A 24,630-nucleotide genomic window follows, 5' to 3' on the forward strand; every position below is an offset into this window, starting at 1 on the left:
ATGGTGGAGGAAGAACCCGGAAACCCCGGAAAGAAACACCGACCCACGAGAAGCTACTGGCAAGCTTTTTGACGTACCCGAGAATCGACCCGAGAATTATGTCTTTAATTTTGAAACATTTCCAAGTAAACTTTTTAACCAATGTTTAGTAAACCTTTACTGCAGTATTGTGATCGCTGGTATTGATTTAATAATGAACTTAAACAACAAGTTTTTTTATAGACCAAAGTGATTATCCCGAATTTGACATGAATTATATTTTGATCACTTCATCATTCACTAGTCACAATATATTAAGTAATAAATTAAACGTTCAAAATAAAACGCCTATTTTTAAAATGAAACTAAGTTCATGCTTGTTTGCATAAATGAAATTGTAACGTTCTATATCTTTCATATTACATGCATTATGTGTATACAGGTTGTGTCGTTCTATATCTTTCAGCATATATGTATTATGTGTGTATAGGTTCTACCGTGCTATATCTTTCAGTATGTATGTATTATGTGTATAGGTTCTACCGTTCTATATCTTTCAGTATATATGTATTATGTGTATAGGTTGTACCGTTCTATATCTTTCAGTGTATATGTATTATGTGTGTATAGGTTCTACCGTTCAATATCTTTCAGTGTATATGTATTATGTGTGTATAGGTTCTACCGTTCTATATCTTTCAGTGTATATGTATTATGTGTGTATAGGTTCTACCGTTCTATATCTTTCAGTATATATGTATTATGTGTGTATAGGTTCTACCGTTCTATATCTTTCAGTGTATATGTATTATGTGTGTATAGGTTCTACCGTTCTATATCTTTCAGTATATATGTATTATGTGTGTACAGGTTCTACCGTTCTATATCTTTCGGTATATATGCATTTTGTGTGTATAGGTTCTACCGTTCTGTATCTTTCGGTATGTATGTATTATGTGTATAGGTTGCACCGTTCTATATCCTTCAATATATATGTATTATGTGTGTTTAGGTTGCACCGTTCTATATATTTCAGTATATATGTATTGTGTGTGTACAGGTTGTACCGTTTAAAATCTTTCAGTATATATGTAGTATGTGTATAGGTTGTACCGTTTAAAATATTTCAGTATATATGTATTATGTGTGTATATGTTGTACTGTTCTATATCTTTCATATTACATGTATTATGTGTGTACAGGTTGTACAGCTTTATATCTTTCAGTATATATGCATTATGTGTGTATAGGTTGTACCGTTCTATATCTTTTAATATATATGTATTTTGTGTGTGTAGGTTCTACCTTTCTGTATCTTTCAGTATATATGTATTATGTGTATAGGTTGTACCATTTAAAATCTTTCAGTATATATGTAGTATGAATGTATAGGTTGTACGGTTTTGTTTCTTTCAGATTATATGTATTATGTGTTTACAGGTTGTACCGTTCTATTTCTTTCAGAATATATGTATTATGTGTGTATCGGCTGTAACGTTCTATTTCTTTCAGAATATATGTACTATGTGTGTTTATTTTGTACCGTTCTGTTTCTTGCAGATTATATGTATCATGTTGTACCGTTCTATTTGTTTCATATTACATGTATTATTTGTGTATCGGTTGTAACGTTCTATTTCTTTCAGAATATATGTACTTTGTGTGTTTATGTTGCACCGTTCTGTTTCTTGCAGATTATATTGTATCATGTTGTACCGTTCTATTTGTTTCATATTACATGTATTATTTGTGGATCGGTTGTAACGTTCTATTTCTTTCAGATTATATGTATTATGTGTGTATAGGTTGTACCGTTCTATTTCTTTTAGAATATATGTATTTTGTGTGTATAAGTTGTACCGTGTCTTACTCATTTCACTTTGATTAGTAATAAATAAATGACCGAGTTCTTTTTTCAGCTGAATCTGGGGATCATGATTTCAAGATAAAAATGATTCTACTCAATTTAAGAGCTATGTTTTAATATTTTTTTCATTTTTGTGTCACAACATATTTAGTTATCAAATAGACGTTTAATTACGCATCCAATTTTACAATTAAAGTTTAAAGTTTATTTGACCTTTTGAAGATTCTTACACATCGTCCGTGTCTTCTAATTTTATTTGTACACAGAAAGTTAAATCTCGTACTCATTTCACCTCTATTAGTGATAACGAAATGATCCCTGCTGTAATTGAAGGAAATACGCTTTGGATATTTAGGAACTCTCAAAGTGATGACCTGGAGTATGATGAGATCGTATGATAGCTTATGAATTTAGACTCGTGGTGTTACATTTGAATATTGTCCCACAATTTACACATTGTCAGATATGTCCACTTATACATCCAGTGGATACTTCGGCCCATTGGATAAGTAGAAGTGCTATCTTCCATATGTCAGAACAAAACAATACACTCTATAACTTCCAATAACAGATATGTAGACATGTGACTTGGACGAATCTGCAGCAGCAAAAGCATAACGTATCTGTACACAATCACATTCATGGTGAAGCTTGACGTTTCCATTCCTAGTTATAAAGCGCCAGAAACATTTGTTACCAGGTACCACCACAGCAGCAACATACAACGATATCCTCCTTGCTGACTGCATCAACACCGCAAGGTATATGCTTGGCTGTGTCTCGGATGGATCGGTCCCTAATGGACTGAAACTGGACAGTTGTCTTACCAGGCATTGTTACAGCAACTTCATTGTTTCCTATTAAACACAAGCTAGAAATATATCCAGGCGATTTCTAGCTTATGAGGAAGTTTAATGATGAATGTACAGACAACAGGGTCTTGTTATTTTTAGTTTGCCGAAGTTATGTGTCCGTCAGATAAATGGACGATCCTGCGTACAATGGGTTGCTTTCATTTGGACACATCAATAAATATAGAGAGCGCCACAGCTCCGTGTTAGGTTTTTTGTCATATAGACTTGAAGGCAGTGTTCACAAAATCAATGCAAGCACAGCAACTGACGTGGAGAGGTCAATCCGTCCCGACAGATCAAGCACCAATGTCCATTTTTAAAGGAAGTCAATGTGGTTGCAGTTCCCATGTAGAGAGTCACAAACCAACTATGTTGTTTTAAATGGAATTTTCCACAACATTTTAGGTTATATTCAGCATGTCTTGTTTCCTTTCCTTTAAATGAAACATTTATACATCTCGTAGTATATTATTAATAGTATATATATATATATATATATATATATATATATATATATATATATATATATATATATATATATATATATATATATATGCAATTGGGGCCTATCCAGGAACATTGGCAAATTTAACATGGTGAGCCTCTTTAGAAAAGAGAGAAATAGATCATGGTGGGTCTGTCTAGTGACAATGGTTTCTATAGGGACAAACATAACATACACATACAAAATACAAAATATCAAAACATTGCATAGAGTAAATCCTTTCGATGGTAATTTGGGAACAATGGGAATTTGACATGGGAATTGCACTTGGAGGACAATGGGAATTTATTGTGGGTGATGTGATGGCGTTTAATAGGGGCAAAAGTGTTTATAGGGAGAGAAAATGTTTATGGGGACTAAAAAAATCCATTTACAAACAAACACACATTTATAAAACAAATGACAAAAATACTTTTAACCGATAGTAGAAAATTATATATATTCTATGCAAGTTAGAAACGGTAACACACTAGTATCTATATTTATCCCCATAAAGTAAAATCCTGTGGATAAACCCAGATTTGTATTTATAGCCTCAAAATTTCTAGCCTCAACGGCTTCAGGGTACTGGACAATGGAGAACAGTTGGCAACAATGTTGCAAGTGGATGACCTCAATCGGTCGGATGCTATGTAATAGTGTTGCAAGTGGCTGACCTGAATGCGCGGCACTGTAAGTAGGTAGATGAAATGATTTTGATAGGGACAAATTGGTTTGATAGCGACAAAAAAGCATAGACATACATTTGCATACATACACGTACACGCGCACACATGCTCCAAACATCATGTTTTAGCTTAGAATGTAAGAGAAGGATATAAAATCTCACAGAATAAACCGTACCTCACACACAAAAATACTATTCATCACACCAGGTATACCATTCAGCACCCCTTAATTACATTATTTAAATCGCTTTGGTGTTATTGTATAATTTAAATCTCACACTAGGTAAGTTAGAAACGGAGAAAAACGCTAGTATCTATTTCAAGTCTCATCTTGAACTAAACTCCATTAAAAAGTATCTATTTATAGCTACAATTTGTGATAAAATCCTATGGAAAACCCAGTAGTTATTTATAACCTTAACTTGTGTGACAATCCTATTAAGAAACTAGTATCGATTCATAGTTACAACTTGTGGAAATTTCTATGAAACACCCAAGTTTATATTTATATCCTCAAAACGAACCAGTGTCGCAAGCGACTAACCTCAATCGTACCAGTACTAAGTAACACTGTTGCATGTGCCTGACCTCAACAATCTCTACTGCAGGCAGGTAGGTGAAATTACTATCCATCACACCGCTATATCGTCCAACATACCAATTATATTCAGCATCCCATGCACACAAGCAGTTTGGTTTAGCTTAGAGTGTAAAAGGAGATGAACTTCCACGGAAATACTCCCATATACATTATATACAATCCAACATCCCATTATACATTCTGTCCAAAACGGTTTAGCTAAGAATGTAAGAGGAGGAGAAGAAATCTCACAAACATAATATCCAAAACATCACGTACACCATCCCATACCCCTTATACACACGACACCATGAGGTTGTTGTTGTTGTTCTAGGGTTTAACGCCATTTTTCAGCACAAGATAGGCTATACATGGCGGCCAGTATAACTGGTGGAGGAAGAACCCTGGAAAACCCAGGGAAGAACCACCGACCCACGAGAAGCTACTGACAGGCTTTCCCACGTACCCACGCTAGCCGAGCTTTGGACTCTAAACCACGCAGACAGAGGTGAGATGCGAGTGATCCGGAACGGTGAGCGCTTTAGACCACTCGGCCACTCGGAGCCCCACACCATGAGGTAGTTTAGAGTGTAAGAGAAGGAGATGGAAACAAACACCATATGTACCATCCAATATCCCATGCAAAATATCCATTACACCAATATACCATCCAACATCCCAATTCCACCCAACAACCCATACAAATACAATCGGTTACACCATCTATTCCATCCATCACCCCACACACTAAAAAAGTCTTTGTTAGTTAAGAATGTAAGGGAAGGAGATAAACAAACATACTCTCACATACCGTATATACCATCCAACACCCCATATAAATACTATCCATTACATCTTCTAATAACATCCATTACCCTACACACTATTAAAAAGTCATGTGTTAGCTTAGAGTGAAAGAGGAGATGCAAGCAAACAAAACATACCCTTACGCACCTTATATACCATACAACACTCCATAAAATACTATCGATTACACCATCTATACCATCTGCCACCCCACACAGTATCCCCAACAAGTCCTGTGTTAGCTTAAAGTGAAAGAGAATCAGATGCAATCTTACAAAGTATATATCCCTTAACCACAAAAATACTTTTCATCACACCGGCTATAATATCTTACTCAACATGCATAATATCATATTCAACATCCTAATTGCCTTGTGTTCTCTTAGAATCTAAGACCAGGATATGAAATCTCACAAAATATGCGATCCTTTACACCACAAAAATACTATCCGTCACATTACGTATACAATAAAACATCCCAATTCCATCCAACACTACATATACAGACTATCACAAGCACATGTGTTAATTTTTAGGCGTAAAAGAATCAGATGAAACCTCACAAAATATCTATACTTTACAATACAAAAACACTATCCATCACACCAACTATACCATCCAGTATAACATGCTAACTATCCAAAACACCATGTGTTCGCAAAAAATGTAAGAGGTGATAAAATGTCACAAAATATACTATCTCGTTCACCACAAAAGATTTCCATCACATCAACTATACCATTCAATACCCCTTAAACGCACTATCCAAAAAGCATCCTCTGTTAGCTTAGAGTGTAAGAGAAGCAGATGAAATCTAACAAAATATAATATCCCTTATACCCCTAAAATACTATCCATAACACCAAATATATCATCCTTCACCCCACATATTATTCCAAAAACGTTACTTGTTCGTTTAGGGTGTAAGAGAAGGAGCTGAAAGCAAACAAAATAGACTATCCCTTACACCACAATATATATTATCTATCAAACCACGATACCATCCTACATCTCAATGACATCCAACACCCCTTACACATACACTATTCCAAACTTCTCTATCCATCAGTATGTAGTGTCAGTATCTGCGTATGTGAGCATTGATCTGAAGTTTAAAAATTCAAGACACAAAAATGCTGGATGACCAATCTGAACAAAATGTCCATTTGCATGCCTGAAGTGCGTACGTGAAGGTAAACATTCCTTCCATTTCAATTCTAACTAAAGCATAAGCCAGTGGGATATAGAGAGATGAAACAGCACATACTGAGAACTTGTAAACAAATATTAAACACACCATCCTTATTATTAAAATTCACGACCAAGAGACACTTACGTAATCTCTCTGTTATATTCTCTGTTATAAGTTACAATGAAATTTTTTACATTAAATCAAGGTCAACACATCAGCTCAAATGGTCCATTTTCCATTTCCAACTCTTCACAGACACAAGTTCTTCATCATCATCACTTTCTTCCTCTTCTGAACCTTCTGCTATTTGTACTCTTGTTTCTTCTCTCTTTTATTAGGGTACTCTGAAGCTCGGTGTCATTTCTACTGAAAATGATAACAGCTATCTTGAATTTTGTCTCTCTTTCTTGGACCAAGTGGGTATGATGGAAACCAATATCGTTTCTTCTGACAAATATAGCAAACGTCATCAGTACTTATAAACGTTCTTATGACTTTCTTCAAACCCTCGACTAGAAGGTACGTTTTGTTGACACTTTCGTCTGTGAATTTTGCTTTCGTATGACTCTTAGCAAATCTTTGACCAGCAGGTCGACCTTTGTCGACTGTTCCATTTTCTTGACTGCTTGAGAGCTAAGTGAATACTTTGACTCCAAGACACTTGCCCCTAAATATAGGGATTAGCTACTTGTGATACCCAGCCACACGAACTTTTTGGCAATCAAAATGAAACCATTTCAGCGAGAAATTAGAAGCAATTTAGAGTCAACATCGTACTGTATCTCCTCCTCCTCTCTCTCTCTCTCTCTCTCTCTCTCTCTCTCTCTCTCTCTCACACACACACACACACTCACACACACACACACACACACACATATACACACACATGAACCAAAGTGTTAGCTCAAATACATGCCAGTGGTTCGGAAGACGATGTAATTGAGCCGGAAACAACGCTATCCACTTCTACCACAAAACCATGAGTCCTGATTCAGCAAAAAAGAAATTAGTTCGTCCTCAGTAAGTTTTGTTACATTTGAGAGATTACGAAGGCTTACAACTACACTGTGACACGTAAAGAGTTCAAGTACTGTTTAAAACGTAGTCAAATTAAAGTTTGTAATCGAGATGAAACGATGACACCTTTTCATGGAGAAAGCAGACACCAAGCGACAATAGCGATAACGTGTCACATAGTACTTTTCAGATGTGTTAGTAGGAGCCTGTGCTAGCGATCTTGAAGATGATACGATTCTCTCTTACCAAACACCATATGCATGCCTGACAGAGTAAGACTGAGAGGTTGAGAGAGAAAAACTCTGTGGTAAATCTGATAGAATGACAGGACCAACAAGACCAGCGAAGAAAGAAATTTGTTTGGTACCTCATGAACATTTTTTTTTACAATCTAGTAACCCAAAAGTGACTTCCAGAAAAAAAATTAGAACGATGACATACACCTACACGGTGAAATTAAGCGGTTTATATAAATATTTGATATGTCTTTGTATGTACCATTCATATTAAATTTTGGTACAAACGATACGTGTGTAAGCTAAAGCTAACACACCACACACACATACACACACACACTGTTAATGTATTGAGCGACATTAGAACGGGCATTACTTTCGTCTCGAAGTAGTCTTTTGAGAGATGGCTAGACACAATCAACAATAGAGAAAGAAAGAAAGAAAGAAAGGAAAAAAAGTAGGATACTATTTTTGATTATGTTATTTATTGCCTTATTATAGGACAAAGATAATTAAGGCTATCATGCATTCTATGTGCGAAATGTTCATTACTTCCCTTCATTCATCAATTTCATCATACATTCTATGTGAGAAATGTCCATTGCTTTCATTCATTCATTAATTTCTCAACAATATAGTGCTATTTTTAATTGTAGACTGACGACAAGTAACATTTGTTGTATATCCCAAATTTAAAATGTCATGCTTGGCAGCACACGCTACAAACAATGTAGCAAAGTGTTTCACAAAACTACGGACATCACCCAAACAAAGTCTTCTTCAAATGCACTCTTAAACGACGCAGAGAACAATAGGTAGGACAAACATTGCTACATTTTTCTGAACGCAGGGTTGTACCACAGGCTGGGTCATACAGTGCAGTTATACTCGCGTGATTGTTGAAAAAGCCATGGATATGTTTCCTTTCTGAAAAACGTAGATCTAATGTTAGAAAAAAAATTCTTTGACATGTTGCGGTGACAAAATAGGATAAAGCTAAGATGCCTGAAGTGTACAAGCTCAAGTATGCTCAAGATCTTATAGCATCCAGCGATTTACATATGGAAAGAAATCGTTCTACAATTTTTAGGGTGAACGATTTTTAAAAACAATTACATGACAAATGGAACAGTTCACGTAATTATTGTGAGTGTGTGTGTGTGTGTGTGTGTGTGTTATTCCTACTTTTAAAAAACATCACGACATTTACGTTTGTATTTATGGTATATGTTCCTTAAGAAAGTTTCAAAGAAACACATATTCTACTTAGAATATCACATCCAAAAGAAAAATCGACCATTTTAAAATATCACAAGAATGAACTAAAGATGTAGACGACTAAAAAGTACCCACATACTAGTTCGTCCAAACAAACCGTGATATATGTTGCAACAAGATTGAAACAATTTCCATATGACCGCTAATGGTACGATTCTTCTTGTGTTATATATTTTTAAGTCTTTCTTGCGTTTTTTTTTAAATCATCTAGCGCTGAGGTACAGGAAAACACGATCTATCTCGTCACTGTGTGAAGAGATACTGAAGTCAATTCGAAGAAAATAAATCTAGCCAATAAAACCGCTTATGACAAGTGACACATTCTTTGTTCTAAGGTTGCATGACCAAAATATTGCATAGACACTAGCGTTTGCAGGGCAGACAATCTAGAGGAACAATTGGCAATCCTTCTGTTGTGCATTGTACCATTTTTCTTACCACACTGTATACTAAACAGTGACAAGTACTGGTTCAAGTTTCGAAAGGACACCCTTTTCTTTTATCTCTCTTAGATATTGACACTCACGCCCACTCTCACGTCGGTAGCGAGAGAAGGGTAAAACTAGTTGCGTTTGTTCTTTCAAACTAGTGAATTTGGGGTTTGTATGAAATAAAGAAACTCAGTGAACTCAAGGACGATGACCCAAGCTGCCTGTCCAATGATTCGTGCATTTACATAAGAAGAAGAAATATGATATCTAAGCCACAAATATATAAGGAAAGCATGATTAGAATGAGCACAAAGACAGAAAATTGTACTAAGAAAAGAAATGTTTTCTTTCACGTTTGCATGACTTAAAGTTTCAATCCCCTATCAAGACAAACTTGGCATCCTTTTTAGAGCTTGATATATAAAAACTAAATAAGCATTTTGCTTTAGACATTTTCTTTGAAAGTAAAGGACTAAACAACATACATACCGTTAAACAATGAAAAAAAAATGATAAACAAATGCATCTCAAAAAATAATTAAAGATTAACGATGACTAACCAACAAAACCAAATTTAACAAAGGTAATGACGTTTAGAAATGCCTCTCACTTTGAGAAGGTATGCGAATGTAATCTGCCATGCACCATCAACTGTAAACAATAACAAACAGAGAGAAACCTCAGTTCAAACTGTTTTTCAAAATCGTTTCTGTTTTTAGGGAACATACATAATCACAAATAAAGGGCGGAATATGGAAAATACATATAAAAGCTTTGATATTTATGAAAAATGAGGGGATATTCCTAAAGTTCTTAACCAGCCATATTTTCTGGGACTGCTCTGTGTGGATATCCAGAAAGGTACAGATTTCTGGTCAATCTGCAAGTGTGCGTGTTTTAGAAATTGGCAAAAATTGGATAGATTTATTTCTCGCGACTTTTGTATAGTGGAGAATCTGTGCAAGTGTCAAAAAAACTAAAGTTATATAACTTTCTTGCCGACATTTCGAATTTAGAAAATGTAAAGTATCACAAGTCATTATCATAAAAAGAAGTAGAACATGTTGTTTAGATAAAATCCATTCAGTCCCCCCCCCCCTCAACGCACCTGTTCTATCTCGTACTTTGGTCTAAGGAGAGAGATTACCTTTGTAGGTGCATCAACATAGGTAAGAGCAGTCGGTGACGTCGTCGCTGTTGTCGAAAAAGACTAGTTCTTTTAAAAATGGGTTAACAATTTTTTTAAAATATAAAATGTGGAAATACAGATGTTAAATCAGGATGGTAGACATAGTGGTCCAAGTAGAATTGCCAGAGAAAAGGGGACATCGTTACCGAGCAATGCGGAGTCCGTACGAGTTCTAACAGCACAGTATGATAGCAGCTACTTTTTTCTAGCTACTATATTCTTTTGTGGTAAGTATCAGAACATAAATGGTCCCACTGATTTTTTTGGCTGGAATTCAAAATCTAGATCTCAATTTCAAGGCTGACGGCATTAACGAAATCCAAAAACAAACAAAAAAATTGCTTAATATTGCTTAATTTGTATATTATGTCTATATGACAGTCCAATATGTCAAAAGACATTGAAATAGAGTTTTACGGATACTGATAGACTTGAAAGGGTTATGTCAGACTTATGAGGCAATTACCATGGATGTGATCTATAGTGCATATGAAGTGTCTGGGCTTTGATGGAACCCATTATAATGTCAGTTTACGTTAGATTAAAAAGAAAATTATTTAACAAAATCGAAATTGAATGTTTAAGTAAGTTCGCACATAAATAATAAGTAAATTTTACCCAAATGTCCTTACGCATGGCGAATATTACTAAAAAAATGTTCACTATGTAAATATACTGGCTAGTGCAAAAAAATTGGATCAACATAATGTGTAAATGAATGAGGTGTAAAAATTCATATCATTATATTAGCTAAGAATCACTAATAACACAAAGGAAATATTCAGTTTACTGACTTCTCACCTACATTTTCTGAGTTTACACATTATTGTCAAAACTGTTGATTAAGCATAATCTATGCTGTTATTTTTATTTATAAAGAAACTTTTGCTTGGTTGTCTGCCTATGTAGCTATTAATCTATCTGTATGTTTGTTTGTCATTCCCTTTAAATTGTCACGAGGTTATCTATCATACTATTTGTCTTGAAAATGTTTTTAAAGAAGCTGATCAATAGTTTGATAAGAAATCTTTACCACACATTATCAATTAATTTTTTACAAAGTTCTAGACCAAAACTCGGACCAAGTTTTAATTCATTCAAAGCCTTATATATTTTAGATACTTAACTGACTATTTCATTAAATATATATTTTTAACTTGCGTTTCAATTACTCATCAGAGAAATAAAAAATACTATCACTTGTATGAAATATTGGTGTAAAGAGCTATTTAAACTTCACTCAAATGTCTCTATATAAATGACATGCTTGAAGATTTGCCGACCCTGTCAGCAATTTCGAAAAGAAATTTTTTTTTGAATATCCTTGCCTCCAAACGAAATTCCAATGTGTTTTAAATGACAGTCATATTTGATATTTTGTAAGACCAATTTATAATCTGGCCTTATTACCATTTTCATAGCCATTCGTGATCAAGTGCCTCTCTCTTATATATTATTTAGCTTTTACTTAAAAATGCATTGTTTTTTCCTTCACAACTTTTAATGAACCATGCATTGTTCGTTTATCACCGTATATGCCATCATGGCACTCTGCAAGGGATTTAATGATTTTACATAAGAGTACATGCATATATGATTTCATAGTGGTCATCATTTCAAACCATACTGACAACTAATATTATAGCTCTGTCTCTTCAACTTGATAACTACATGTTTAAAGGGTAATAATAATAATAATAAACAGCTTTCTTTAACGAGCATAACAAGTTTGGTGATGACTGACCCACTTGCTATGTGGTCCTCAATTTTTGAAAATTGGTTATGTTAAAACTAATATAAAAAGTCAACCCCTAAAACAAAACCCCAAAAGCAAACAAAAAACTCTCATATTCAGGTATCCTCCTACACTCATTCACACATATCTAAGATGAATAGCATACATACATACATACACACATACATACATACATACATACATGCATACATACATGCATTCACATACATACATACACATACACACGCATACATACATACATACATATATACATACATACATACATACATTCACATACATACATACACATGCACACGCATACATACATACATACATACATACATACATACATACATACATACATATACATACACACGCATGCATACATACATATACACACACATACATACATACATACATACATACATACATACATACATACATACATACATACATACATATGTGTGTTCGTGCGTGCGTGAGCTAGTCCATGCGTTATTTTACAGTATTGAAATTATTATAAGGTAAACATACTTGACCAAATGACACTTTAATTTTTCACAAATTGTTTTCTAAAACGTCATTAGAAAATGGTACTTGATACCATTTCAATACCAGTTTGAAACAGCTTCAATTACAAGCACGTGTTAGCACATAAACAGGCTTCATCAAAATAATGTTCTTCCATTCAGACCTCAGTGGTCACTGATTTTACGGACGAGTAAACTAAACTTTACAACTGCATATTTTGGGAGTTAATTCAAAATTTTTAACGTGAATCTATGGAACTGTACATTTTTGGTGATGTGTTAAATATTTAAAAAAATTAAATTGCTTCTTTTAGTGGCAGTAAATTGCTAATTAATATACACATTGATTTTTAACCGATTCTATTCTTAAAGACAAATGATGTTTTGAAACACAAGTTGGTATGTTTTCATCGTCAGTGATATCTTTCGGAATCGAGAGCGATAAAAAAAAATGATAATTTGCGGGTCTAAGAGTTAATGGTCATTCGGCTAATAAAATACATACCTGCTTATGTGCAAACGTTTGGTATCTTGGTACAATTGACTTAAATACCTGCATGAAAGATATATTTCGCCTGGGGCTTACAACATGGTGTTGTAATAATGATAGGAACATACTCATGAATGCATATATTCGTATTTGTTTCCTTAGGTTAGTTCATCCATTACCAAATTCACCAAGGTGACTTATATTTGATAAGTAAGAACATTTACTATTGTAGCGTTTTGAACATTTTTCTCAAACTTATTTTGATTCAAAAGTTGTTCTGGGGGAATAAAAGTAAGAATGCTCAAGTTAACGTGTTATAGTTTGATTATTACATCATTCGAGGGACACACTATATTGAATAATGACTAATATAACTAAGACATTTCAAATTAGGTGAATATTTTGTTTGAAGGTTCCATTTCATAAATGTATTTCCCACCGTCTTCTGTGTCGTTCAGGAGATGTATTATTTGTGCAATAAATAATGAAATTCTTTTCATACGACTTCCAAGAATGATAAGAACATGATCCCTGCTATAATTGAAGAAAATTCCTATCGGATTTCTAGGAGCACTTAGGCAATGATCTGGAATTTAACGCCATCTAGTGACAGTTTGTGAATATTATTAGATTCTTGTCCCAAAACATAGATATTGTCATCGTTGTTCACTGATAAACCCTTTGGATACTTCAGGACAATGGATAAGTAGACAAAGTACTGTTTTCCATCTGTCCGACCAAAAAAATACACTGCAGTGTCCACTAAAAACATATATGTAGACACGTGACTTGGACATCTCTAGAGCAGCAAAATCATAACCTGTCAGTTTACAATCAAATTCATTGTGAAGCTTGACATTTCCATTCCAAGTATTAAGACTCCAGTAACATTTGTTATTATACATATTCTCACAGGGGCCAGATACAATAATTTATAATTTCCTCTCTGTTGAATGCATCAACACCGAAACATTTATAACTGGTTATTACTGCCCAAGTGTCAACACTAGCGTGGTTTATAATGGACAGTTTTCATACCAGTCATTGCTTTAACAACTTCATTGTCTCCTATCAGACATATGCCCTCAGGCTTGTAAGGCAATATGTGGCTGGTGATGAAGTTACGCGAGGAATCATACAGACAGCATGCATTGTTATTGCAGTATATCAGAACTTTGTACTCGTCGGGTAACTGGACGACGCTTCGGAAACACGATTTTTGTGACTTGGGTAATGAACATCAATAATCCTAGGGAACTCCTCAGTTCGTTTTTCGAAAAATGTGTAAGACCTGTGAATTGCAAACCTCTAGCCTCTTCTTCATATAATATTTTCACCAAACCTATAGAATTTTTAGAATGTACTGCTTTCATGTTGCTATCCAACTGAAATCTTATTCTGATGCTATCCACTCTTTCAAAATCTGATCACTGTAACAATGTATTTGCTTCATGGTCTTGCTATTCACTAGAAACCTTTGTGTATCATATCCATGTGGGTCAACCGTTTCTATAAAAACAAAAGCCTTAGAATTTCTTATGGCAGTTAACAAAGACTATCATTGATGATTTTGTTCTTGTTTCCTGATAACCATTCCTTGTAAATTCGACTTCCCTCAAGTTTCACCATCTTTTCAATATCATCCAGCACAGTGTTCAGTTTATTCCTGATATCTCCGATCTCTGCACAAATAGTGTTAACATGTGACTCTATAATGCGTATATTTTCTTAATGTACCTCCATGAAGTTGTTTTAGTTGACCCTACTTGATAGAAGGAATGTAAGCGCGGCAGCTGACCTGGAGATGTCAACTCGTCCAGACAGATTGAATACCCGTATCCGTCTTTGAAGATAAAATCAGTAATTGCATTTGCCATTTAGACAGTCACAAACATAATATTTTGTCTACACGAGAATAATACACAATATAGTAGTTTTATATTGGCAATAATGTCATAGAGTTTCCTCATTTTTTTCCGTCAAATATGTAACGTAATCTTCTGTGTTGATATGAGCGTATTAATAAAAGAAATGTTTGAAGTGGGACGAAGGGAGTCCGAAACTTGTACTGGTTTTCTTCTCCTCAGCGACACAACAGGTAAACGTAAAACATAATACGATAATCTAAGAACGCAGTCCTTGAAGAAAAGACTTACTAGAATAATATGTGTATTATACTGTCGTCAAGTAGTAACATGCGCACACTATACTACAATATAGATGGTTATACGTATGCGTATATACATCATTAATGTTTGTAGTCGTACTCAGGCTGTATGTGTACACAATACTACATCCTCGATGGTCAGACATATACGTATATAGAGCATTAATTTTGGTATTCTTACTCTAAATTCATATCCACCTAACTCTACAGTTTGATTGTCTAAGTGCAGAGATTTTACTATGGAAACTCTCGTACATTACAGAGGTTGATGCAAAAATAGTCGCACACATTTTAAAGAATATAAACTGAACTCATTTCCCCATCTAAAATAAGCTCGTGTCATTGGCATTTTATTCATATACATGCAAACATACATACATTCGTTTGTGGCTATTATTCTTGGTCGATGTGGAATGGCGGTAGTATTAACATCAAGTTGGTTACTTATTGCTTATTCCTTATTGTCTATTGAATAAGGAATAAGTAACCAGTTACCGATTAAAAGATTTGCACGTTCCGTTGGCTAATTATACCATATTCACATGGAGCTTGCTTTTAGTGGTAAACAATTTAGGAACGGACGTCAGTATTCAGTACAGTTTTAAAGAGACTTTATGATAACCTGGCTTATTTCGTAAAATGGACCCTCTATTTTTAGCGTACATAATTTCCTGGATATTTTGTGTTATACGTGTTTAGTAATTTGAGACAGGAACACTTCTTTGTATTAGGTGTTTGGGTCTCGTCCTCTGCTGCAGAACGTGAAACACCGTTGCACTATTCCATGTGGATTTGCATGTGGCCAAACATAGGATTTGATCCCGAAATAGTATGTACATATCGCAAACGAACTCTTCAGCCGACGGTAGCTCATCAGCTGCGAGAATTACCAGTAATTGTATAACATATACATCCATGACACAAGTGGCATCAGATGTTTAATGAATAGGCGATACCAGCTCCTAAACCGTCAGTCAATATTATTACAGGTGAGGGGCTGATTTATCGGCCTAATCATTTCTATGTCCCAATTCACACAATTGAAATGCACACTTTAATAAGTTAGAGAGCTGAAGACATGTATCTTCACACGGTACCAATTGTTTTTCCATATACCTCAATGCTAATGTTTTGTGAAATAAATATACTTTTTGTCCTACTTGGGCATGCATGTGACACACTGTCATATAGAACAAAGCTAGATTGTCAATTTGACAATGACATAACCAGGTACTCCACTGCATTTAAGAGAGATAACTCTACTGGAACTAGACAGGGGTAAGAGTTATCTAGTCACAACAAGCACATTTTCAACCATGTGTACCATATTTTTAAAAAATCATAAAAAATACAAAATATGATCTAGATAGAAATTAACACAAACTCACATGTTGCCAAGAGGCTCAACATTTTTTTTAAGCTAAACAGAAAGTACAACTCTTACATAATGCACCAATCACAGCTAGTGTTGTTCTTTAATTCTGAATACAAAGTTCCATACACCTTAAGCTCCGCCCACCTGGACTTGCGCAATTGGTACCGTTATACCATAAATATAAATGTTTTATATATCTCTGTGTTGAGGATAAAAAATGTTCAGTTACACGTGTAAAACATAATTTTTTCTATCAGTATGATGGAAGCTTTGTATAGGTTGAATGGTAAATATTTTGCATTAACTATTATTGTCCATATCATGCTAAGTAATTTTAAAATAGAAAATATGCCCCAAAACGCTACATGCTACTGTTTCCTATGCAAGATTGCTGCCATTGCGACGATATTATACTATTGAAACTACAACGACGCATTGAAAACTGAAACAAATGTATGTTGTTTCTGTTTTTATCTATGTCACGATGACTTCCAGTAGAAAACCTACCTGGGGGTCGATGGGATCAATATTCTTCGTTACGCCTGAAAACATTGAAAGCAGTATCTTGTAATTTCTAGTATTTCCATGTGAAACTGGAATCTATTACTTGGTTCCGGTACTGCAATTTCAAAAAACGCTGTTAGAAGAATGCATTGGAAATCTCGAATAGCTGTGGGATGTTTTAGTAATTGGTTTTGCTTATATTTCCGTGCTAAAGAAAATGTCCGAAATTTGTAAATTAGAGAGGATTCTTGTGATTTCTTGTCCCTTCGTGGAAAGTGCTAAACAAGAATCAAACCGTTAATGATTATTGCGGTTTCAGGCGTGGAAACTTTTGGAAATTCGATATGATTCTTGTGATCTTAGACAGCTTCCAAATTATGTAATATAACTCTGTTCTTATATACATGAATATCTGCCTTGATTTGCAGACCAGGCTGGATCAATTACCATGTTGTGTCCTTCGGCAAAACTCTATATTCACGTTACAAAAAACAACTAACTAAAGCCACCAGGCAAAAGAGCTTAAAGTGATCTTTGCCCATCCCAACCAGCAGCTGGTATGTATCCCTGATGCACATCAATGATATTGTTATTAAGGAAGAATGCTGTGCCACAATTTACTAGCAATAGTGCCAATAGATGAAAGAGAAAAAAAATTATTTATGATTCACGCTAATAAACATAACAAAGTATAGACTTTCGATGCAGATGGTTTGTAAGAAAGATTATCTTGTCTTAAAAATTTCATTTTCTTCAAGGTTTTCTTCGTGGGTTTCGGTAGAGCCATTCATCATTTTTTTTCCAGAGTTTACGATTTTTTTTTCTTAAGGTTTCCTTTAATGTTTGATGCACTTTATTAAGTTTCCAAGGTCAAAATATAATTTCGTTGTTTTTTAGTCCGCTTCTATACACACACACACACACACACACACACACACACACACACAGAGGATGTCATATTATGTTAGTTTTACTGTCGATAAAGAACGAATTGCCTTGGTGTTGCAATTATTCATCGCTAGTTTGAAGAAAATCCAGAAGTGGCTTATGAGAAATAGGGCAAATAAAAAAAAAATGACAGTAAAAATAAAATATCAATGTAAATTGTGTCCGTTAGTGACCTTATTACTAAGGTCAGCGGTGCAAGTGAGTGTGCGATAAAATAAATGGTCTAATTATTTTAAAAAGTAATGCAAAGTATGATGAAAGTTTATCCAAAGGTTTAGGACATATTAATATATATAATAATTTTAGCAAACAATTTAATGCAAATTGTGTATGACGGTAACATAAACCACCAATGTAAGACAGGTGAAGGGGCATGTCCTAGTATAAATTTATCTAGTTCGTTATGTACATGTCATTTACATTTTTTGTTCGTTACTTTGATGGTAATGGAAAACATTATCTTAATTCCTTACAAACTGTTTCCCCAAACGCTGCTGTTGCAGCAGCCGTCGAGAAAGTTGCTGCTATGTCTACTATTTTGAGTTTAGCAATAGAAAAGGTTGGCTAAACAATATAAATCTCAGAAAGTTGCCGTTATCTTCTGTGGTGACAGTAACACCAGATCAAATATCAGAAGCACAAGTAGCAGTTTTAGTGGTGGTGGCAATAACAGTAGTGGTGACTAGTAGTAGTGCTATTTGTAATTCTATATTTGGTCAAAAGAGTAGTAGTAGTAGTAGTAGTAGTAGTAGTAGCAGCTGTACTTGCAGTAGTAGTGGTTACTAGTAGTAATAGTAGTATTATTTGTAGTTTTAGCCAAAATTGTAGCAGTAGTAGTATAAGTAGCAGCAGTTGTAGTACTAGTAGTTGTAATAAGAATTATGCTAGCAGCAGCATCACCATTATCATCAGTAATAGCTTTAGAAGTAACATTAGTAGTTGTAGCGGTAATCGATGAAATGATATTGTTGTCATTACTGATGTTTGTCTTGTTATATGTTTTGTTGTCCCACGCATTTTCAGAATGAATTGGGCATATTGCGAAATCGAACGTCTGTACGTCCGCTCGTCAGCAATGTGCCATTTCACATTTTAAACTTGGCAGTTATTTATTTGGCAAATTTTATGGCATGTCGAGAAGGGTAAACATAATTACTCCCTCCCATAGGTATATTTTTAAGACTTGGCATGTAGGCGATGTCATAAGGGTCAAAATCTAAAAGACATTCAATATTCAATTACAGCTCTACTTTTGTCTTCCTTAATGTGTTTGTTTGCTATTTTTAATAGACTTCAAGTGGGTTTGGATTTCATGAGATGTAGGTATTGTATTTAAACAAGGCTGGAACTTGAAAACCATCAAAGCTGATGATATTGCTATTTTTGTACATTTGGTAGTCAGCTGCAGTTGATGGTGATTTTGTTATCATCGTCATTGCTTATACTGTTAATGGTTTAATTGCTTCTTTTGCATCTAGATTACACGCATCCCATCATACAATAGTATGCCTTATTTATCCTACATATAGGCTACACTCACCTTGTCATTCAATAGCAGTGTAATTGCATGATTTCTCCTACATATAGGCTACACACACCTTGTCATACAATAGCAGCGTAATTGCATTATTTCTCCTACATATAGCCTACACTCACCTTGTCATTCAATAGCAGGGTAATTACATTATTTCTCCTACATATAGGCTACACTCACCTTGTCTTACAATAGCAGCGTAATTACGTTATTTCTCCTACATGTAGGCTACACGCATCTCATCATACAATAGCAGCGTAATTGCATTATTTCTCCTACATATAGGCTACATATAGATTACACGCACCTTGTCATAAAATAGTGTAATTGCATAATTTCCAATGTATGTAGATGATACGCGGAAAATAAATTGTTGCATCGGTAATTGTTAGATGACTTTGCATGTCGCAGATATTTTCTTTGTGTGAACACTTCCTCTATCTATCGATTAGAAAAAATGTAGCCATCATGGGAAACAGACAATGCAACTCTAAAAGAAATGTGTTGCACCCAGGTGAATTTGAAGGACATTATTTTAACATCAACCATAATTTCAAAGCTTGACGAAAGAAAAGAAAGCAAGGAAGCTGGAGTGCCGAAAGATATTATCCCACAATAATTATTGTAAGCAGGTTTTCATATAGTTTTAAAGTCTAAATAGAAAACAAAAGATTTTCATGACGGAATTCAAATTTTCCTCAATTTCAACTGAGATTAGATATGATACACTTTATTTAACATTGGTATTTTGCAATAACTAGGATACCTGATTACATATCAAAGCATACACATCATGGTTAAAAGACTTACACTAATACGACCGCTCTGGTGGCCTAGTGGTTAGAGCGTCCGCCTCGGTCGTGGGTTCCAACCGCGGCCGAGTCATACCAAAGACTTATAAAAATGGTACTTCGAGGTGCCTCGCTAGACACTCAGCATCAAGAGGATATTGTTAGGACTAGTCGGACTGGTGTCAGGATAATGCGATTGGGTGGGATATGATATTACATGTTTGCGGCATGAAGCCCCAGTGCATTACTATAAACTGCCACACTGCAGATATCGTAGCGATATGGCTGAAAAATTGTTAAAGCTACCTTAAAAATCGAAATTAAATCAAAACTTACATTAATAACTAATCATAATAACAACAGCATAAACACGAAAGATGCTATATTCAAGAACTAAAAAGAGAAACATTAGGTTTGTCCAACATAAGCCATACATACGTGTTGATAATTAAACATGCACAGGTAAATATAAAGCAACATAAAATAAACGTAAAACAAAAGACAAAAGACACAGGTAAACAATTCAATGGCTACACTTCTCATCTGCATGCAGAAGTAATCTAGGACTTTAATAAATCAATAAAGCATACAGTTAACAGGAATATGAGTGGAATTCAAAATATTGTGTGGCCAGTGTATGCCGAAATTAAAACCTGAAGTTGGCGACATATTTTGGGAATATCTGAATAACAGTTCAGTAAGGTTGCAGCTAAATATTTAAAATTATTTGCTACATTAAATATAAGGAGCTAACTCAATGACTTCAAGACAATTATCTTAAAGATATGCGATTAACATTCAAAGTATTTATCAAGCAATGTATTCGTAGCTTCGTATGTTTCCTCGAAAGAAATAATACATTCGTCCTCTGGGGAAGACTTTTATCTTAATATTACTATTACAAATACTGACAAAAAAGTTTTACGCGAAACATTTTCCAGATCTTCGACATTTATTTGACTCTACGTACATCCAGAATGAACTGTAATAAAGTTCTAAGATATGGTTAGATTGTTTCGTTTATCTATATACCTTACTGACCTTTACGACAAATACAGTTTTCACGTATTTTGCTGTTTTAACGATAACGATGAAAATGTTGGTCTACGAAGGGCAAAGTAAATCATTTCAACAAGCATCTGCTAAACTAAATTCTAGACAGGATTTGCTTCCTCGCTTGTCTTTGATCTCCTGGAGATACTTTCTAGCATGCATCCACCAAGGAAGGCCAAAATCCCTGAAATGATGGCTAGGTAGAATCCGACAGAATACTCACACACTGCTGCTGCTTGTTCATCTGTATACTTTGCTGCCCAGACAATGATGCCGATAAGCATGCAAGCTGCTGAAATATTGCCAATTATAAAATATTAAAAGACAATTTTTATACAATTGTATTTACTACAGATCATTTTAGAATATTTCAAAGAAAAGTTCTCCGATTTCAAGTTCGTGAATTTAATTGAGACGTTTGCGGTAGGTCTAACATGTGCATGCCAATTATGTTTTAGTTTTCTTTGCGAAATTATGCATGAATTTATTTTCAATTTACTATGCAAATCGTAAACTCGAATTTTCCCCTGTCCATCAACATATATATCCAATGCATCTCTATCTACATATGTGTATATGTAATTCTGCTTATTGATGTTTCAATCGATATTTTAATTTATCAATTTATTAATCTATTTAACTATATATGAATAATAACCTCTCCCTCTCTCTCCCTCCCTCTCCCTCTCTCTCTCTCTCTCTCGGTCTCTCTCTCTCTCTCTCTCTCTCTCTCTCTCGGCGGCATGATTTAAAACGACGGTTCAACATAAGCTCTAATGAGGTTTTCACCGGTATTACATCAAACAAGCGTAGTATCATGCCTAGCTTGATTAGCAAGCCATACAGACACGTCATAATACACATATACAAATTGGACAAAACGCATAGCGCATAACATGAGACGTGGAGAAGTAAATCGTTTTAAACAGCACTGAATGAACGTGAATTTAATATCTGGAAAAATTAAAAACAAAATTTAGGATTTACTAAACATTTTAAATGTAAAATAAATGCAGAAGCATCACATTAGGACAAACAGCATGCTACGATGCAGCTTACATATTGCTGAAAAAGAAAGGATCTAGCAGTAATTTACTTGATTAGAATATGAAGCAAGGACAACTAAACGCCAAAACCCTATCACACACATTAGCTGTCATCATGGCAGGGGTGGGTGTGTTATTTTAGATATGATATATGTAGTCTTTACCATTCCAGTATAGGATCGAAGATCTAAATGAATTAAATTGTAGAAATAATAAAAAGTTGCTACTATTTTACCACCTGATGTGTAAATTTCTTAACCAAATCTACAGCTGAATTGCAAATTGAAAATGTATGAATCTAAACAATATGTAAGTTTGGATATTAATTCTTTAAATGAGATTTATCGTGGAGTTTTACGATATCTGTAGTCATGGATGTCTATTTCAAGCCGAACGTTTATAATCGTTCAAGGTTTAAATCTAGGATTCTCAGGCAAGCAATTAGACCTCGTAACGTGACTGACATTGCCTAATAGGAAGAGGTATTGGATGATGGTTAAAGGAAGTGGCTACATTGCCTAATAGGAAGAGGTATTGGATGATGATTAAAAGGAATTGGTTATCTCCCTTTAAAGCGTTTCAGTACTCAGCATTATAATAGGCCGTCTAATTTTTGTACGTCTTTATGTGTTTTTGTCCAGTGTTATATTTTCTGTATTACATTTTATTTAATATATAAAGTCTCTGTTTATGTGTTAAATATAAGTATAACATTTGGTTTCTTCTGCCAATATAATAACCGTTCCTTATTACCATAAATTAACATAGTCATACTTAACGTTGACATTATTGCTTTCTTTAACTTTTGGTTTCGTATTTTATTTTAATCTCATGATTGGATTTCCTTCATTAGATTATCAATATGTATTAACTAAAGGATGCATTTATAGTTTACAATTAGAGTATCAATATGTAATAACTAAAGGATATATTTATAGTTTACAATTAGATTATGAATACGTATTAACTAAAGGATATATTTATAGTTTACAATTAGATTATCAATATGTATTAACTAAAGGATGTATTTATAGTTCACAATTTTATTTTTATTCTTCTATCGCTTTAATATCTGAACCTTCTAAATAAGAATAGGACATAGAAGCTTGCCAACAACTAAAGTTTATTCAGTTAGTTTGCCTAAGTTTAGTTAATTAAGTATTTGTTATTGCTAAATTTATCTTCAGTGAGATTATGTGCAGAATTTCTCACATATTCTAGTCTTATCCCTATTCTGAATAATATTTTGCAATATCGTGTGGCCAATTTTCTAAAGTGATCTTTACTCAATGCAGAATCTAGCGGTATCTATAACTAACTTTTTGTTTGATTTTAATTTTGCTTATATCCTTAAAATGTTGATACGCCAATGTTATCTTGCTTATATTAGCGCAATTACTATCCATGTATTTTAAATAAGCGAATATTTATCAGATTCAATCTATTGAAATAACGTTTCATATGTGTTTCTTTTTGCCACAATATACAGCAACATATTCGTATCCTTTTGCTTTAACACATACACAAAATCGTTTCAATTTTAGATTGAGCCGCTTGTAAATCATGCAGGAAAAAACAACAAGCGGATTTCCTTCGAGAAGACGTCCTAGTCTTCTCGAAGTAAATCAGCTTGTTGTTTTTCCCTGTTGCGTAATCATCGGATTTATACAGATGAATCCTTTGTATAATTTGGCAGGTTTTATATATTATTGATTTTGTGGTTCCAAATAAATAATTTGTATGGTTTGCAAATAAATCGATCTGGAACTGCTTCGTAAGGGTGAATACTTCGACTTAGAAATCTTGATATATATTGCTGTATTAATACGTTCAAGTTGCAGATAAATATTTTCT

General features: G+C 34.3%; 1 protein-coding gene across 2 annotated transcripts in view; it reads right to left on the reverse strand.

Moving 5' to 3' along the window:
* Positions 1–20,595: 20,595 nt before the first annotated feature.
* LOC149771355 (uncharacterized) overlaps positions 20,596–24,630 on the reverse strand; it is a 43,706-nt gene continuing 39,671 nt past the window's right edge. The window contains exon 4 of one of the 2 annotated variants that reach the window (XM_089948565.1): positions 20,596–22,019. In XM_089948565.1, the coding sequence (XP_089804691.1) occupies positions 21,832–22,019 (188 nt within the window). In that variant the 3' untranslated portion in view covers positions 20,596–21,831. Of the gene's footprint in view, positions 22,023–24,630 lie in introns of both variants that reach the window. The other variant, XM_089948564.1, reaches the window with a different exon arrangement.

This window comes from Sinohyriopsis cumingii, unplaced genomic scaffold (genome assembly GCF_028554795.1).
Source record: "Sinohyriopsis cumingii isolate HCF-2022 unplaced genomic scaffold, ASM2855479v2 utg001938l, whole genome shotgun sequence".
NCBI classification, from domain to species: Eukaryota; Metazoa; Mollusca; class Bivalvia; order Unionida; family Unionidae; genus Sinohyriopsis; species Sinohyriopsis cumingii.